Source organism: Anarhichas minor, unplaced genomic scaffold, assembly GCF_050575085.1.
Source record: "Anarhichas minor isolate MPS153535 unplaced genomic scaffold, ASM5057508v1 ptg000079l, whole genome shotgun sequence".
NCBI lineage: Eukaryota > Metazoa > Chordata > Actinopteri > Perciformes > Anarhichadidae > Anarhichas > Anarhichas minor.
The window spans coordinates 3,126,592-3,145,937 of record NW_027466525.1 but is presented as its reverse complement, the minus strand read 5'-3'; the positions used below and the strand labels follow the sequence as shown (position 1 = coordinate 3,145,937).

Below are 19,346 nucleotides of genomic sequence, written 5' to 3'. Positions count from 1 at the left end.
TGTGTGACATCGTGGTGTTTATACGTCTGTCCCGGGGAAGATTTTGTTACTGTGCAAGATGCAGTCAAATGTAGGGGGCTACGAATTAAGGAAGGACCAACTGAAAGCCTCAAAACATGTATTCACAAATATGAAGAGTAAGTGCAAGAGACAAGTTTCTGCCTAAATGACGTAACAGGTTGCCGATTACCACCAGGTATTTCGCACACACACATACACACACACACACACACACACACACTTTGGCACCTGGCTTGATTTGATTTTTGTGATCCGGTCGCGAGATGGTTTCTGCTCCGTACAATAATGACATTCAACCTCTAATGCATGACATTTGTTTGCTTAGTTGTTTTCCTTTAATGACATTTCACAGTATTACAAAACATAAAAAAAAACTTAAGACATTAAGTAAAAAAAATACATCATTGCATCATACAAAAGGGTTACTTTTTCTTAAAGGTTAGTGGTTACAAAGTTCGTTTTATTTCTCAACGGAACTTTTCCACAGTGTGTGAGTAACATCACAGGCATCATTTTCTCTGCTTTAGCTTAGTTTGGTTCACAATATTAATACACAAATCCCTCTGGCCAACAGGAATAAAACATATTAATAGTACTTAGCCCACTGAACAATTTTGGTGCAATGATGCCCGTTATATAACATTAGCTGTTTATTTTCCGTATCCGTGTCGAAGCACCAATGCGCTGATGTGAACATCATGGCAAAGTCACAGCAGAATGTTTTGTTCGTGACTGAAGGGTCCATGTGCGTGTTAGACCTTCGCGCATGTTTCTCTGCAGCTCCTCTCGGTCTCAAACTGGTTGTTGTTTCCCTGACAGCCTCCGAACCAGAACTGAGCGCAGGAATTCGCTGTGGCGTCGTAGTACCACTTCACCACGTAGTCCCGGCACGGTCCTGGATCCAGCACCTGGATGCAGCGCTCCGCTGGAGACGACAAAAAACAAGTGTTACATTTTAAGAAGACTAAGAAGTCTTCGGCCATGCTAAGTTTAGCGTGTTAATTTTCACTAAATACAAAGTATAACTAAGAATGATGGAATTGTCATTAGTTCCACAGGTATAAGTGTCAGGAAAAACTACAATTTCGATCTGATTATGATGCTACAGGAGAAGTCGGGATTACCAAAGTTATTACAGTTCATCCTGATGGGAACATGAATGTGTGCACCAAATATCATGGAGATCCATTAGAACATATTCAGTGCTTGTTTTTTTTCCCTGAATTGAGACTTTTAACATTTAAACCAATAATTTCTCCATCCAACAATCTCTTCAGCGGTTACCTACCTGCGTAGGTGTCAGAAGGCAGCAGTGGAGGAGGCGTCGGCGGCTGTGTCTTCTCCTCAGATGGGGCCCTCGGAGTGGGACTCGCCAGCCCGACTGTTCCCGTCATCACCACGTGGTCGTTGTTGTCCTTCGTGTCAAACCGTGGGAGGAGCTCTGTGACCGGTCTGAAGGGCTCCCTGTCGAAGTATGGGAATCTGGGAGCCTCTGAGTCGATTCTGTCGTCCGTCTCGGGTCTCGGTGGAGTGATGGGTTCTCTGGCGGGTTGCGACGCTGGAGGGCCGGGCTGTAACAGAGCAGAGACTGTTTAAGTCTACTGTACCTTTATTTATCCAGGTAAGATCGATATAACCAGTGATACGTTAAACTGTTGTAACACAGCGTAAGTTCCCAAAAGGAGGTAAAGAAATGACTGGTTTGTTCTTCTCACCAACATCTGAACCCTCCTGAAGTCCCCTGTGAAGGTGGGGGTGTCGGTATCGGTCCTGTACGGAGGCTCTCGAACGTTACCGGAGACCTCTGGGGTTCCTGGAGACAGTCTGGAGCTCGGGATGGAGCTGAACAAACGTCTCGCTCCGTCCTCGCAGATACGACTTAGCAGTTTCCCCTCCAGAGCTGCAACGTGAGAAGACCAAAACAGTAAATAGGCAGTTACTATATACCTGTACAGCCGCAGTTTGAATGGAAGCAGTTTGGGTTGTCTTGCTCATGAGCACCATGGCAGTAGATGTTCTAGAACAGTGGTTCCCGACCTGGGGTCCGGGCCCCCCTCAGGGGTGCTCCAGGATTTGTCTGCTCTGAGGTTGTCCAAATAAGATTTTCAAATGAACTAAAATCATAATAACACACTTTTTGGATAATTTATACAAAAGTCTGTACATTAAACTATTTAAAACTTTTTTGTTGTTGTCCTCACTCAAAAATAGTGGGCTATATAGTCTGTTAAAAGACGGTATTTGTGTCCGATAAATAAAACATTTTTTAACCTTAATTTAACCAAGCGAGGATTTGTATTATATTATATTATTAGTTTTATACTTTATACTATTTGTAGAATAAGACTTCAGTTGTGGCTGCATAGTATTCTTTCCGACTTGTTTGATCCAAACATTTTCAATAACTCAGAGTCCAAAAGTAAAATCCGTCAAGACGGCATTACTGTGTTTATGTTGACGAAACTGGGGATTTTCATAAAATTTTCCAAAACTTAAAATAAATTCCTTGTATGGTTCTGATGCGCTCATGATGAATGGCTCACCGGGAAGTGCTTTGAATTCCTCGATCTGGAACACGTGGTCGCTGTCGGGGTCAGACGCCATGAGACTGAGCTCCTTCTTGAACTCCTCGTACAGAGGATCGCTCTCGTTCACCACGCCGATCACAAACGTCTCGATGTCACTGCCCCGAGCTTCTGACATCGCACTCTCCAGACTGACCGCGTCCCTTTTATCGGCCTGCCCGTCCGTGATGACGACGGCCACCTTCCTCACACCTGCCCGCGCCCCCTTGAACACCTGGTTGGCCTGTTGGATGGCGCTGCCCGTGAACGTGCCCTCGCCCAGGTAGGTCATGGAGCGCACCGCAGACTTGATCTCGTCGCGGGTGGCTTCCTGTCTGAGGCTGACCACCACCATGTTGATGTGGCTGTAAAGCACAACACCCACCCGCGTGGTGTCCCGGCTGACCGAGGCTCGGTCGATCAGGGCGTTTACAAAGTCTTTGATCCTGTTGAAGTTGTCCGGGCCGACGCTCTCGGAGCTGTCGATCACAAAAACCAGCTCCAAGGGGGTTTGGCGGCAGGTCACTCCACAACCTCATGAAACCCAGAGGCAGGTTATAGACAACACAATGTACATAACAATAAAACAAAAAGTGAGTTTCTGATTACTTACTGCATATGGATCTCACTATTTTGATGATTTCTTCCCTCTGTGAAAGACAGCACAGCTTTTACTACAAACTGATTTGACACTGAGTTACAGTAAAGGAAATGAATCTGTGATTAAGGCAAAGCTCTAGCTTTAATTTGAGGGCGTTTAAATCCAAATCAGTTGGAGCATGCTAGGATCTTTCTTTCAATGTTAGGATATAGTAGGACAAAGCCTCTGCACACCCTCATTCATCCATTTTCTGATGCTTATTCAAGGCCGTGCAGCAGGGTTAGCTAAGTAGTCCCGCTCTCTCACCGGCAACATTTTCCAGCTCCTCCTGGGGGATCTCCAGGCTTTCCCAAGCCAGGTGAGATAAATTATCCCTCCAGCATGAACTCTGTCTACCCCTGGATCTCCTGCCGGTTGGACGTGCCCGGATAACCTCTCGTCTATGAGGCATCCTGATCAGATTCCCTCAACTAGAGCAGCTCTACTAGAGCTGCTCTAGTCCCTCAACCTCTACATCTCTAATGCTGAGCCCTGCCACCGCACCATCAAACACCTTTAAACCTGAAAGTGTGTCTAGAATGGTCAGAATAATTACCATTTCCCCTAAAGTGGGGGACTATCTATAAAAAGGGCAAAAACTCCTGCACTGTTCATCTGATGCGGACGTGAACGCCTTTAAATTAAAGCTGAAAGACAGCATTTAAACCTTAATAATGAAAAACACACCAACGGCTCTATATTGTTGACTGCTCTGCATGATCGTCAGTGTTACGAGTGATGCACTATACTTACTGTAAGTCCCGGCTCTCCCTTTTGTCCCAGTCTACCCTGTGATTTGAAACAGATCATCATTTATTAGCTGTTCACATATCGAGAGATTCCCTTGAGAGAAGTTAGCGTCTTTAGCTTCTGTACTGTGAATATTCCCCGAGGAAACTAAATATTTTAGTGGTGTACAGTTAGAAGAGGGATTTAAATCAAATCCTTCGCATTTGATTGGACCGCTAAAAAGAGGGTGAACTTAGAAAGTAGTGGATACGGAGCTACAGAGGACTGAGGCTCCACACAAAGTTGATTGATGGATGGATGTCATGATATTACTGGTTGAAATCGATTGGTTCTAGCTTGCGTAAGCACACGTTATATTTAGTTTTACAAATACAAAGAAAGTATTTTGAGTGTATTTTTGTGCATGTATTGTTAAATAACTACACAATATTACGGGGGACGTGATATAAAAGGGTTCAAAATGCAATTTTCATTACAAAAACACTACAGTACCAAAAGTCCGATGGCTCCGGCCTCTCCTAGTTGTCCTTTGTCTCCACTTTTGCCTTTTTCACCTCTGAACCCTCGATCCCCCTGCAAGAGGAAAGAAACGGTAATCTTAAATCACATCGTAGATATGCACAAACCTGTACTGCTGCCATTACCATTGATTAATAATAGGTTAATATAGGCATGTTGAATGCAGTTTGTGCCAAAGTTATTCTCCTCTTTTGCTGGAAGCCACTGACATAATTGCATATTTTTCATTTTTGCTAGTTTTACCGTAACTTCATATTTAATACAGGTTCACTCTGCGGACATTATATCGTTACCTTGTCCCCATGCAGACCTTGTCCTGGAGGACCTCTGGGGCCGAGGATCCCCTGAAATCCAGTCTCCCCCTGGAAACACAGAGCACAGTCCATGTCAAAGACAACACGATGGATGATGTCTGCACATGTGCCTGGGACTCTAAACTATTTTGTTAATGTTAAAAACACACAACATGAGTTTTAGCCATTATGAGGTTCATAAGATATGAAGTAGTTGAGTTGTTGAATGCTACTCTCTTGTCATTGTTGAAATAACACTGTGCTCAGATTGTATTGTCTAGTTCAGCAGCTGACTGAAATAAGAGCTTTATCACATTTTACCATTTCATTCCAAGTCACTTTAAGCACATTTGTCTTCATGCTGAAGACAAATGTTTTCCCCTCTTATGTTTTAGTTTATTGTTCAGCAAGAATTTGACAGGAAAGGAAATGCTTTTACTGCTTCACAAAAGTAGATTAATGTCCCTCCAGTGAGTCCAGTCACGGGACAATTTCCCTTCGTAAACCACCTAATACAGCTGGTTATGAACTGCAGCTACTGACATCGTACAACGTTACCTTTTGTCCTTGAATGCCTTCTCCAGGTGACCCCTGTGCACCAGGTGCTCCCCTTTGGCCAAGTGAACCCTGCAGGGAAAGACAACTTCCTGAAGTCTCTCTGGATACCAAAATGAATTTGTAAAAGGCAATTTAGTTCTAGTTTTAAAAACAATCACGTATAAGTCGTCGTTTAGATCAGGACAGATTACCTTTGGACCAATTAGGCCAACTCCAGCTGGCCCAGCAGGTCCAGGAGGTCCAGGCAAGCCTCTGTCTCCCTGAACAGGAAGCAGATTGTAAGTTATACCTCATCCTGACTGCCCAATGCTCCGGAGAAGGACAAGCTACCTAGCTAACTACTTTACAGCCTCGCTGACGTGTGTTCTCCCCATAACAACGAACAACAATCGCCAGTTTCTTTCGTACCGGTCAAATAACCATGGATAACCGTTAAATGTCAGTTCTACTCCTATTCTATTTCTGTGGCTTTTCCTCAGGTGAACTTTCACCTTTGTTCCAGGTAAACCGACGCCATCTGATCCGGTCTCTCCCTTCAGACCAGGAGGCCCCGGAAGTCCCTAAGAAAGACGTCGTGAGAGGATTACATAGTGCGGGGTGTAAAGAGATAAAGGGGGCTGTGGTGTAGGTTCATACTCACTGTAGAGCCGGGGTAACCATCACCTTTAAGTCCAGGTGTCCCAGGACGCCCTGCAGACCCTCTGTCCCCCTTAAAACCAAAACATGCCTCTATTATACCTGTACACATGGGATCAGTGAGGAGTAAACCGTAACTAACCTTGGGTCCAGTTAAACCCGTCCCCGGCTCTCCTACAGCTCCAGCTGGACCCGGTCGGCCCAGTTCTCCCTGACAAAAGGAGTAGATCAGTTGTTGCTGTTGAGAGTTACAGCAGCTGTTTGTTTGCACCACATGGGCTCACTGTACCTTGGCACCAGCTACACCCCTCGCTGGTGGTCCAGTTGCACCTCGTGGACCCATATTTCCTGGTTCCCCCTGAAAATACAAACACTTATCAGACTAATAATAGACGAGGCGACAGGGCAGAACTCAGACATCTGCAGTTTCATTGTATGGATTGTGTTAGGTTTAAAATTATAATACTTTAAAAGTGTGAAAACAACTCATTATGGACTGTTGTTACATTACATGAATATTATAAAGGCTGTATTTTAATGGAAATTAGACCATTAATTCAACATGTTTTGGGGTGTTCATTAATAATAAGTTTACTGTTCAGAATACACTGTCACCTTTAACCTTTAATAATAGCATGTATTGTCTTGCATCTTTGTATATTTGTCTATTTAAAGAAAGGGATAGGATATGTTTAAATCATTTCTCATCCGCTTCTCGCTGGTTTTAAGGTCAGCCAGCTTTGGTGGCGTCTCCTGAAAGAACGGAAGATAAGATGATGCTAAAACTCAAATCCCTGTTTTTAATAACCTTTTATTCCCCGATCATTTACTTAATTAAAAGTAGCAATACCACAGTGTAGAAATACTCTGTTACAAGGAAAAGTCCTTGATTTTTTTTATTGAAGTAAAAGCATAAAAATATACAAAAGTACTCCAAATGCAGATTATTATCACTGATTAATGTGCGTGTCACTTTCATTGTACAGCTAATCTGAATAACTTTATATACTGCTGGGCAGCTTGATCTATAAAAATATATCATTTTTACTTTGTTGATAATATTTTGTATTAATAATCTGAATCAAATGCAAAATAACTACAGTAGTAAATACATTCATGAAATAAATATGGACTAAAAAGTAAAGTAAAATTAAAATACTCAAGTACAAGTACCTCAAAATCGTAGTACAGTACTTGAGTAAATGTACTTCGCTACTCTCCTGCACTCCACTTCTATCAGATGTGACAACGTAGCGCTCACAACTTCATTCTAAGATCTAGAAATGTGGCAGCATTATTCCAAGTTAATAACACTTTACTGTGATGAATCTACTGACCTTTGACCCCATCGGCCCCACAGGACCGACTGCACCTGGTTGTCCTCTGGTCCCCCTGTCCCCTCTGTCCCCCTGCCAAAGTAACACAACACTGTCGCTCATATTCCTCTAAATGATCTGTTCAGATGATCATTTCATAGCTCATATGAGGATGTCTGTTACCTTCCCTCCAGGTGTGCCTTTACCAGGAGCACCGTCAGGTCCCCTGGGCCCCGGTAACCCAACGTCACCCTGCCGTCATTTGAAAACAGTCAATGAAGCAGCAGACTGGTAAGAAATATTAACACATTTTATATTCATATATATATATATATGAAAAAAGGAGAAAACAAGGTTCAGGTTATGAAGTTACCTTTTGTCCCGAGGCCCCATCCTCTCCTCGCTCACCTGGTATACCTGTTAACCCCTCGGAGCCCGGGTCGCCCTGAGAGAGGACAGTTCATCAGAGAGTGAAGTAAACCACTGAACTGCAACGGAGCTAAAGTGTGTGATCTGCAATTTAAGACGTTTGCTCAGCTGAGGATCTCTACTCTCTACTGCTTAGCTTAGCATAAAGACTGGAAGTAGGGGGAAAAGCTAGCCAGGGTTTCTCAAATGTAAGAAAAATAAATAAATACACCTACCAGCAGCTTAGTATTTGTGTTGCTAAGCTAACTAGCTTCACACTCAGCACACAGACATGAAAGTGGTATCAATCTCCTCGTCTAACTCTTGGCCAGAAAGTAAATAAGCGTATTTCATTTAAAGGGAACTCCACTGCAGAGTGATGAGTGAATAGTGCCGTAGTGTTTAGAGGACTCACTTTAGGTCCTGGCTCTCCGACACCTCTCTCACCGGTCAGACCGGGCTCACCTGTGAGGCCCTGGTTCCCCTGAAAACAACATTCACACAGTGAGCGAGATATTCAGTGGACTCTATAGGACAGAGCAAATAAACAATTCACTTTTAATGATCCACGGCTAAATGTGAAATAAACACGTCTCAGATCATAAATCCAGCAATAGCAGCCTCTCAGTTATGAGACCGATTCAGACTCCCGGGGATTTGATTGACAGGCCAGCTGTGTTTCTCAGGCGTATTAGTGTGATGAAATATGCAAAATAATTTAGATGCAATCAGACGGAGAATCAGCCGACTGTCAATCATAATTATGATCTGAGTTGGTGTCTCTGAGGCAAACATCCTGTTAGTTATCTTCTTACCTTTGGTCCTGTTATTCCAATACCTTGAGCTCCTCTGGGGCCTGCAGCACCAACTGGGCCTTGATCCCCCTAAACGACAGAAAACGCATCAATCAGAATGAGGTCAGCAGGTTTGAGACGCTGAAAAACTTTCTGTACGTTAAGTTTGGTTATTCAGAAAGTATTCAGATCCTTTACTTCAGTAAAAGTACTTAAAGAACCCTGTAAAAATACTGCATTCAAAACATTACTTAAGTAAAAGTATGTAAGAATTATCAGCAAAATGTACTTAAAGTATCAGAAGTAAAAGTATTGATAGTGTTTTACTATTATTTATGAAGTTTCTGGATTAATAATACTGCTACATTCATGTGTATGCTGCATTTTACTGCTGTAGTTTAAGGTTGTGCTCATTTAAACTATTTTATGCTGTTGGCAGTGGTGCAATGTAACTTATAACAAAACATCATATTTTATAAGCTTACACAATGTTTTAAAGGCAAGTAGCTCGGAACTAAAGCTGTGAAATAATTGTAGTGAAGTAGAAAGTGCGATATGTTCCTGTGAAATGTAGAATTAGAAGATGGCATGAAAAGAAAAGACTGTACAAGCACATGTACAGTATTTGAGTAAATGTACTTAGTAACTTTCCAGTCAGTCAGCACCTGCATCAGTGATTAATGCAGCTTTTACCTTTTCCCCTTGAAGTCCTGAACCAGGAGCACCGACTGGACCAGGAGAGCCAGGCGGCCCGTGACTTCCCTGAATAAAGAAATACGGCGATCACAGAAATCAAAGAGCCACCTCTGTATCAGAGTACATGAGACGTGGGTGAGTACTAGTAAAGGTTGTGGTATCAGCAGACAGTTTCCTCAGGTTGAGTAAACATCTAAGATAATAAGGCTGAGCGGGATGACCTCGGAGTTGTATCACGGTATCATTTTTATTGTCATCTATTGTGATTTGCAGAAAACACATGATTCAAATGAATACCTTTTTATACCTTCCACCCCTGTTAGATATGTGTACATTTTGAGTTTAATTTACCTGGTCACCTTTGACCCCAGCACCAGTAAGTCCTCGATTGCCTCTGGGACCTTCGTACCCTCGATCGCCCTGAAACAAAAGGTGCAAAGAGAGACGCACTCTGGACGTCATCACGCAGAAGCGTCACACACGTGCAGCATGTTTCACATGTGAAGTTTTGTGAAGGCCAGTGATGTACATTCCTGAGTAAACACACAATGATTTGTAGCAATCAGTGAAACATGTTCTGCTTGTGATCAGTCTGCGTTTTGCACCTGCATTGAATATTATCAGATAACTCTGCACCTTGGAGCTACGCTTTTGTGTCAGCTGTATAAGCAAGCGGCTCCAGACTTCTGCTCTGTGTATTTCAACCCTTCTTCTTTAAGTAAATATTGATGTAATATTCATTTTAACAGGGACGAGTACGTAATATGGACCGATGACACATAGCCTGAGCTAGTCTGCAGGGCCTTCATACAAATACATACAACACACGTACACAACAATACAAACAATGATACGATAACAACACTGTAAAACATTATGGAAAACAAGGAAAATTGCAGGACCCATGCAAAGCATTGTATACTTATAACAATAAGTACTGACTATAGACACTTACATTTGTTTAGAATCAGAATTAGATTATTTTCACATACAAGGGATTTGCCTTCGGGTCGTGACGCATAACGGTCACAATAAATAAAGTATAACTTATTTTTGTTTGAGTTTTTTTCTTCAAATTGCAACTAATAAGTATGACAAGTTCAAGATCAATATATTCTTAATTAACTGTCGCACAGTATTGAGAACCACCTAATTTAGCCGACACGTGGTTTAAAACTTGACCCACCTTCGGCCCTGGAAACCCCTCTCCAGGTGGTCCGGGGACTCCTTGCACTCCTGGTGATCCTGGGGGACTCTGGATCAAACAAAAGACTTGTAATAAAAGTCTGCACACGTGAAGACATGAAATAGTAAAGAGGCAGCTATAAGACGACGTGGTTCTACATAAGACGGAATAAAGGTGCAACATTGCATGTTGTGTGCTGCAGGTGGCAGCAGTGCTGTGAAAACTCTTCAAAACTTCAATTCCCAGGAATCCTGGAATGGGACGGGGGTAAAGTGAACATGTTCATGTTTGACAACTTGGCCGGTATTATATGATGCATAAAAACAAAGGAAAACAGATGGAAAAATCATCTTGCATATGGGATTCAGCTTTCTCTGGATTCCCACTCACTGCTCACCCCACTCAAAAGGTTTCTCATCTTTATCCCTAAAAAGTATTGTACTTAAGTACAATTGTGAGGTACTTTACTTGAGTAATTCTATTTTCTGCTACTTTATAAATCTACTCCACTTGTACTTTTTCCACCACTATATATATTTAAAAACTACAGTTACTAGTTACTTTGCAGAATGATGATTTTACATTCAATACATATGCTCACCGTATAAAGAACGATACGTTGCTCTAGGTGTAATAGCTACTATATAGATATAATGTTATGCATATAAACTATCCAGCAGTGTATACTGTAGTGAATAATGAGCTCCACCTCAACTAGCTGTGATACTAAAATCCTGCAAATGTGTCAATGCATCAATAATAATAATCCAATTATTAACACTCTCAGAGGGGATAGTCTGCTCGACAAGTACTTTTGATACTTTAAGTTAATTTAGCAGGTAATACTTCAGCTCTTTTACTTAACTTTTACTTGTATTTGAGAGTATTTTTACAGATATTTTTAAAGATATGAGTACTTCTTCCACCACTCAAGACCTTGATGCATTAATACAAGACAAGAACATGTTTTCATACTCACTGGTAGTCCTGGTTCTCCTATACCAACAGGACCTGTGGGACCGGATCTTCCCTGGATGCCTTTTTCACCCTGTAAGCATGAAACAGTCAGTTTGAAACACCTTCCAACATTTTCCAGTAACTCCTTCGAGAGTTCTAATATTTATTCTATCTCTGGAAGGGGTTCGTTAGTTTCTCACTATCAGAGAAAATAACTTGATTAAAGGGGCTATCTTATCAAACAATCTTCTTCCTACAATGTTCTGTAACTGAGCGGGACAGGTGTGGTTATTCACAGCGAAATGATACTAATATGATACTATAACAGATTAAAAAAGATTAGGACCTGAATAACACATTTAAATACTAATTGGTTTTCAGCTGAAAGGGGTTTTAGTTACTCTTTAAGTAATTATACTTGTCTATATTATTAAAGAAATATGATGTACATCACAAAACAGTACCTTGAGAATACATTTAGGCACATTTTAGGAAGATTGTATGACTGTTTTTTTATGTTTGTTTTTTTGTTAGTATAAAAGAGTTACCTTGGCTCCTGGGAACCCGATACCAATGTCCCCCGGTGGTCCAGAAGCACCGTTGGGTCCTCTGTCCCCCTGCAGCAAGTAAACAAGTTCAGAGGTTTGTATGTCATGTGTTGGCAGTTCAACACTGCAAAAAGATGTTAAATTAAATGAGAAATAGTGTCCATGTAGTCCCTCTTTATGCACGAACATGTAATGTGTTGTTGTTTTTTAAGATTAATTAAAACAAGTCTTCATTCCTGCAGGTCGCTTTGATAATTCACTAATATCAGAGCAATCTTTTCGACGCAAAATAACCACCAAGTACAACCTATTTTCATCCCTAATTAATGCCAATATATAAATGTTAACAGCTTTTTACAGAAGTCACTGCAACATTCTCTGCAATATTTCTTTCTATCTTCTTAGTTAGATTTAAATAATCTGTGCTCTCCTCTTTCCTAAAATGCTTGAAAAATAGATTTAACAGATGCTGTGCAACTAATGAATGAAGTATGTGCCATTTACAGTATTATCTTACTGATATCTGGTAGAAAATGCTATTTAAAATATCACATATTATGTAGTGAGGCCAAATGGCCTGTCGTCTTGTCCACCTTTTGTAGCATTTAGGAAATAAAGACCAGTCCTTTGTTCCTTCAGTAAAACTTGATTAATATCTGGAATTCTTTCCTGGAAGTGCTATAAATCACGTTACATTTCATCTGTATAAAGACATCTTTGTTAAAAAGCTGTGGGAAACCTCTGTGGTGATGAAGGCATCAGCATCTTATTAACCCTGGGCACCGGTTTTAAAGGTCGTTTTTATGTTGCCCCACATGTTGTGTGGAGAAGTGTCTGCAGGGCGCTGCATGTGAATGCTATTCCACTATTCAGAGGGAAAATAACCCCACATTTCTAATTGATCTTAGATAACTATATTCTTTAGTTGACCAAATAATCATAACTTTACAGACAGACTGCTCTGTGTCTTTGGGATGTTGATGGATGGAATTTCTCATCCCAAAAGATTGTGTTCATACTAAACAAACAAGGTACAAGGTGTTTTTATGTGTGTGTGTTTTTTTTTACTTTGGACAGAGCCAGGCTAGCTGTTTCCCCCTACTTCCAGTCTTTATGCTAAGCTAAGCTAAGCTAAATGAATTGCCTCCTGGCTCTAGCTCCATACTTAATGCACAGACATGAGGCCAATCCAGCCAATCAAACTGTTGCTGCTGGAAACCTTCAGTGCAGAAAAGACTCATTTAAATGGAGGTTTTGGGAGAACTTACTTTAGGTCCTGCTGGGCCCTCAGGTCCCATGTCTCCTGGAGGTCCTATTGCAGCCTGCAAAACAAATAAAAATCTTACACAATACAACACTCAAGTTTGCTTTAATAATCAAACCCATAATTGTGCAATACCTTCTATTTGTACCCCTGATTTCTCTTAATTTTGCGACCAAACTTTGATCATGTATGAGTCTAAAACGAAGCCCCCACGTTGTATGACCAAGCTGCAGGTCAAAACCAACCCACCACCTCTGAAATGACTAAAACCAACACTCGCGCCTTTCATGTCGTTCGATTCTCAGGCCAAGCTCACAAAATAACACGGTTATACTGACACTGTGCCAGTAGCACCAGGGGAGGAAGAGTGGTGCTGAGCAGCCAGGTCCACGCACTAATCCCACCACACAAAGTCTGTTCCTGCAGAAGAATAATATCCTGCAAGCCTGGATTCACTGCTTTGGATAGCCACATTAGTATCAGGATTACCCATAATCCAATATTCACATTCCATTAGTGCAGAGATGAAAAGAAGACAAATTCCACTTCCATTTTTCATATTGGAGAGAGAACAGACTGTCTGTCTGTGTATCAATATCAACAGCAGGCAGTAAACCGTATGTTCAGGAGCATGAAGGATGAAATCATGAAACGGCTGCTTAAGGGGAGACCCCGGGGTGAACAGGGTCAAATATTTAACTAATACATATCACCATGAAATCCCCACAGAGGTTTTCCTGCATTAGGACAATTTCTGTTTTTTGAAAATAGGCAAATGAGGCATTATCTTATGAAACATGTGCGAATTCTTATTCATTTGGAGATTTGTGGCTCAGAGTCTGAGAACATGTTCACATGTATAATGTCCATTATGTTCACTGTCTTTTCTTAGTTGCATAGCATGCTAACATGTGCTAATTAGCACCAAACAAAAGGTGAAGCGGAGGTTGTTGAGTGTCAGTAGTTCTGCAGGTATAAACACTTTACAATCTTGACCTGATGATGGCGCTACATGAAAAGTTAAAGGTTTATGCAAGTTTTTAGAATTCATCATGAAAGTTGTTGAGACAACTCGCTCAAAACCTCAAATGTGAATCTCAGGGTGGCGAGAAGAGGGAAAGCATAGGATTCATCCTCTGCAGACATGAATGCTTGTAAACCTTCATTCATTAAGTGGCAATCTTGAAGACATATTTAATAAGCAGGTAGCTCTTTTTGTATATATTTTGGACTTACACCTTATTAATTTATATTAAATTAGTATTTTTTTTCCACTTTGTATTGCCACTGCTACACAACAAGCTTCCCTTGGTATAAATAAAGTTCTTATTTTATCTCTAAATATGCTTAAAAGTAGACACAGAAAGTCAGGAAATGCTTCTTTCTATATATATATAATTAGCCTGTAAAACTATTTTCAGGGTTTAAAATGTTAAAACCAAGATTCATAATCGTTAACATTTATTTAATAGAAAAAAAGACATCTGGCTGCGCTGCACCTGTTCTCCTTTTGTTCCTCGCTGGCCTGGCGGTCCCTCAGGTCCCTGCAAAGTGATGCAAAAATTCAGAACGAGAGACAAAGTATGAGGTATTGATTGAAATAATGTAGTTAATAATGTTCATACGGTGTCACCCTTCTCCCCCGGAGTGCCACAGTCTCCTCTCTCCCCCTAAAAGACCAAAGATCAGACGTCATTAAACGTGAAGAGAATAAAACAACTCATGAGCATGCTGCTGAAGCTAAAGGTCACCCACCTTGTATCCCTTATAACCTGGACGACCCTGTAAAAGGCGAAACAGTTTTAAAATCTGAATTTCATCCTATAAGAACTTGGTAGTTAACTGTTTTATTTTATTTTTTACCTCTGGACCATCACTTCCAGGTCGACCGTTCAAGCCCGACTCCCCCTTAAGAAAACAGAGAACAACTTAAAATGAGCTGCATTAAAAATCAGACACTAGAATAGTTTGTGTCTTTGTGAGATGACTTACACTCGCTCCCTTTAGACCAGGTGTCCCTCTGAAGCCTTCGTCCCCTTTTCTACCCTGGAATTATTAATAGTTAAGTCTTAGTCGGATACTCAAAGGTGAGACGGTGATACGTACGTTTGTGATGAAGAAATACAGAACGAGTATCCTGTCATTTTGGTAAAGATTATAGTTTTTGAACGGAACTCACTGGACTTCCTTGAGGGCCCCTCTCTCCTCTTTCACACAAACACACTTGAGCCTGTGGACACTAACACGGAGACAAACATACAACGTCAATGCAACCATTCACACCAAATAAATATAGAAGGAAAAAATACTGGATTGCATTGAAAGACTTACCTCATCCAATGCGACTGCACCCTGGATGCAAAACACGGGACAAGAAATGTCAATGACAGTTCGTTCAATCGCAGAAAAGATCAATTCATTAACTTTTAGTGAAATCTTGGTACGAGCTATAATTGTGAATGAATGATATCACACATTTCTGGAAAGCAGAACAAGCCATGCATCTCTCTCAGACAGACATGCAGATATTTGACATTTCTGTGTGTGTGTTTGTGTGGAAAATGCAAAGCAGGCGGGAAAGCCCCGGTCATGCAGACACAACCGTGTCACTGAGAAGTGAACCCGCTGTGAGGACAGAACATAAACCTCTTCTGCATGCTGCCGTCGCTGCGATCGGCTGCTGGGGGTGCAGTTTATCATTAGTGCTCCTCGACCTTGTGGCGGGTCGAGAAGAAAGCTCGGTTCTATTCCACGCAAGCACAACAGCAGTTAATGTCGGGGGATTTTTTGAACCTTCAACCAAACAAGTGGAAGAAAACACGTGAAATCAGAAGGTGAAATGGCTGCTTTTGGCTGTGATTAGGCTGCAGAACCCCTGAAGCATCTTCTAGCTCAGTGGTTCCCAACCTTTATTCTTAGGGGTCCCCTTTTCTATCGTTGAGTAAACGGACGACCCCTGACTAAATTAAATATCAGGTGGATATAGCTGTACATACCAACTGGTAAACTGTACAATTAACCCAAATAGTGAGAGCAATAACTGAAGGAAGTTTTTGTAAAACAATTATTTGCAAATAATGCAGGACGAGGCTGTTCAGCAGAGAGGGAAAGCTCTGTGAATATAGCTTGTCTTCACCGAGCCTTATCCTGTTTGTATCTTAAATAATATTCTAAACTTTAATAATCTGATCTGATCTGATGAACTGTCTATACGTTTTCTCACACCCCTTAAACTCCAGAAGAACCCTCAGGGACGGGATCCAGCGTTCTAAACAATCACTGTGAAGATTGCTGCAGCTCATGCAATGTTTTTAACTATTCATTCTCTAGTCTATATCCTGGGTTGGATCTATGATCTGCCACAGTGTCTTTCTTGCTACCACCACTAGGGGTCGCCAAAGTCAGAACATTTAATTTCCTACACATACAGCAGGGGATTAAATAATTATGATTTACGGACGTTAGATCATCCAAAACTCTGCTGCTAGGATTTGAGTCTGACTTGGAAACGTGATCACATTTCAACAATCCTGGCTTCCTCACACTGGCTACCTGTTGCTTTTAAAGTTGCTTTTAAGATATTGATTACGTACAAAGCCCTGAGAGGCCTCACATCAAGTCATCTATCAGATGTCTTATTGCCCTATGTCCCGCACCCTGAGATCCCCGTTTGTGTTGTTTTCCGTGTTGCACCAAGGTCCAGATTCTCACATAAAGGCGATAGGGTCTTTGCAGTCAGGGCTGTAAACTCATCTTTTCAATCACTTTTAAAAACCTACTTTTCAAGAATTGCTTTTTTTGTGATTTACTTTATGTTTTATGAGATTTAAAAAAAAAAGTTTTGGCCGTTTATTTCTCTTAATTCTCTTTGTATTTAAAATATGTTCTGTTTTTATCGTAGAGCACTTTGTAACAGTGTTTTGAAAGATGCTAAATAAAAAAAGGTTTATTTTAATTTTTTTATCCACAAAACAAAATACACAAACCGATGTGTCTGTTGGAGTTATTCCAACATTTCTTGCTTTGGGATACCACTGAGGCATGCCACCCTGTCCCTGTCGTGTCAACACAGGCGCCATCTTAACTGAGGTCATCTCACTAGAAGCCGACACTCACCATCTCTTTGAGCATCTTCTCCTCCAGCTGAGGATCCAGAAGACTTTGGACAAACTGCTGAGCGGGTGTGCTGGCGATGGCCCGGAGCTTGGCGTTATTCTGACTCTGCTGACTGATGCCCGACAGACCAACAGTGAAGAACTTTATGCCGTGACCTTTGGCCTCCGCTGCAGCCGCGATCACATCGGGGCTGCGGGGATGGTCGACCCCGTCAGTCATCAGCACCACAACCCTGACGCTATCCGCCGGCGTCTCCTGCACCAGCAGCTGCGAGGCGTTGGTGATGGCGTAGGTGGTGTAGGTGCCGTGGCCGATGTAGCTCATGGTGCTGACTCGACTGTGAAATGAATCCAGGTCTTTCCAGGCCGAGAACCGGTGCTCCACGGACACGGAGCTGCTGTACTGAAGGGCGGCCAGTCGCATCTTCAGCGTCCAGCCGGCTACCTGCAGCATAGAGAGGCGGGTGCTGAAGCTCAACACGAAGGCCTTCTGCTTCTCAAACAGGAGTATCTTTGCACTCTCGGAGCTGTCCAGGATGAAAGCCACCTCCAGTGAACATGTCAGACCTGTGGGAGAAGAGACAACGAAACCTCGGGTGAATGCAGAGATTCACAATACTGAAGACAAGAGAGTCTGGAGAAGGTTGCAGCTCCACAGTCCTTTTAGTAGATAAGCCAAACCTAACTACTCAAGAGAGTGATGTTCATAAACAGATATGTTCCAACATGCAGCAAACGATTACTTGTTGAATAACAGAAAGTTATTATTTATTATTTAGATTAAATACATTTCAGGCCTCAAAGACTATTACAGTTCTGTGAGGCAGAGCTGCCCTCAAAAGTAGGGAGACCTCATCACTGGAGTTGGGGCTTGTCTTCCCAGCATTACTCTCAATGAGTACCTGATCATCTGGCCTGGCCCTACATGGCCTATGGATGGTGGATTTCCTAAAAGGCAGCTATAAAGAGTCCGTGCCCAAGAGTGAGAACACTGCACATCAAATGTTCGATAACGAATGGTAAGTGGTTGCTTTTATATGGCGTTTTTATCCGAAGCGCTTCACAATTTGCAAGCTACCATTCAACCTGAGGTGCTGGCCTGACCATCAGGGGCAATTTGGGTCTTTCCCAAGAAAGAGCTGGAGATTTAATGTCTATATCTGTTGAGCCACAGCCCCCCAACGATGATCCCCCCCGTAACCCGGAAGCTCTGGATTTGTGGGTTGAAACACTGGCCCAAAAAGCTTAAAAGTTCTTCAGTTTTTGTCTGTGTACTGTGAAACTCTATAAATGTTGTACATTGTGACTGAAGCTGTGGATGTTGTAACTCCTACCGTGAGTCTGTTACACCCACATGATCCAGTGACAGACCTTCACCACCAACATGTGGATACCTCATATAAAGAGATTACCGTTTCCTCCATCATCATGCATCCTGTAGTTGTTCCTGCGTCCTGTCCTCCTTCTCTGGCCCGGGGCCTCGTGTACGAGAGCCAGCAGCAGAAGGCAGACCCCCACTCCTCTCCTCAGGTTTCCCCTCAGCGACTTTTCCATCCTGGCAGAGAAAGCAGTTTACGAGACAAAGCAATGAAGTGCATAAACATACTGTATGTGCAAAGCACAACATATGCAGCCAGTATCATAGGATTCAAATGTTACTATCGTGCAAAGTTTCAGACAATAATAATATTACCATAATTTGTTCCAATCATACTGTTCCTGGCGCTGATAATGTGCTTTAACTATGAAATTAATATAGATCCAATCCAATATTATTAGCCTAAACAAATTCCAAATGCTGCAATTAAGTAATCTGCAAAGTAATTGAGTTCATGCAGAGTAAATCTCTAAATGTACATCTTTGAGAAACATGAACTAATGACTTGTCTAAGCTGTAGTACACACGCATTAAAGTTGTCATTTAAACTGTAACCATGACACAAGTAACCAAATTAAGAGTGCATACTGTATTAGGCATGCAAAGAAATAAGTTATTTTACCTAGAATCTCATTTAGCTGCAGTCAGTGCTTGTAGTCCAGTCGGCTGTGGCGCTTTGGAGCGACATTTCGCCGCGTAATGA

At 41.8% G+C, this 19,346-nt stretch overlaps 1 protein-coding gene across 1 annotated transcript; it reads right to left on the bottom strand.

Annotated features, from left to right (window-relative positions):
• Window positions 1-227: 227 nt before the first annotated feature.
• Window positions 228-18,819, bottom strand: col28a1b (collagen, type XXVIII, alpha 1b). Its single transcript, XM_076081196.1, has 34 exons — window positions 18,678-18,819; window positions 17,267-17,832; window positions 15,482-15,502; window positions 15,330-15,389; window positions 15,143-15,196; window positions 15,014-15,058; window positions 14,906-14,932; window positions 14,776-14,820; window positions 14,650-14,694; window positions 13,155-13,208; window positions 11,887-11,955; window positions 11,361-11,429; window positions 10,382-10,450; window positions 9,547-9,615; window positions 9,193-9,261; window positions 8,521-8,589; window positions 8,121-8,189; window positions 7,671-7,742; window positions 7,481-7,549; window positions 7,319-7,390; window positions 6,271-6,339; window positions 6,124-6,192; window positions 5,986-6,054; window positions 5,837-5,905; window positions 5,537-5,605; window positions 5,346-5,414; window positions 4,788-4,856; window positions 4,468-4,548; window positions 3,979-4,014; window positions 3,199-3,235; window positions 2,565-3,119; window positions 1,737-1,921; window positions 1,310-1,592; window positions 228-946 (listed from the first exon to the last, which is right to left on the bottom strand). Exons 1-34 carry the CDS (start codon window positions 18,817-18,819, stop codon window positions 774-776), a joined length of 3,588 nt encoding a protein of 1,195 aa, XP_075937311.1. The 3' UTR covers window positions 228-773.
• Between the last annotated feature and the right edge of the window lie 527 nt (window positions 18,820-19,346).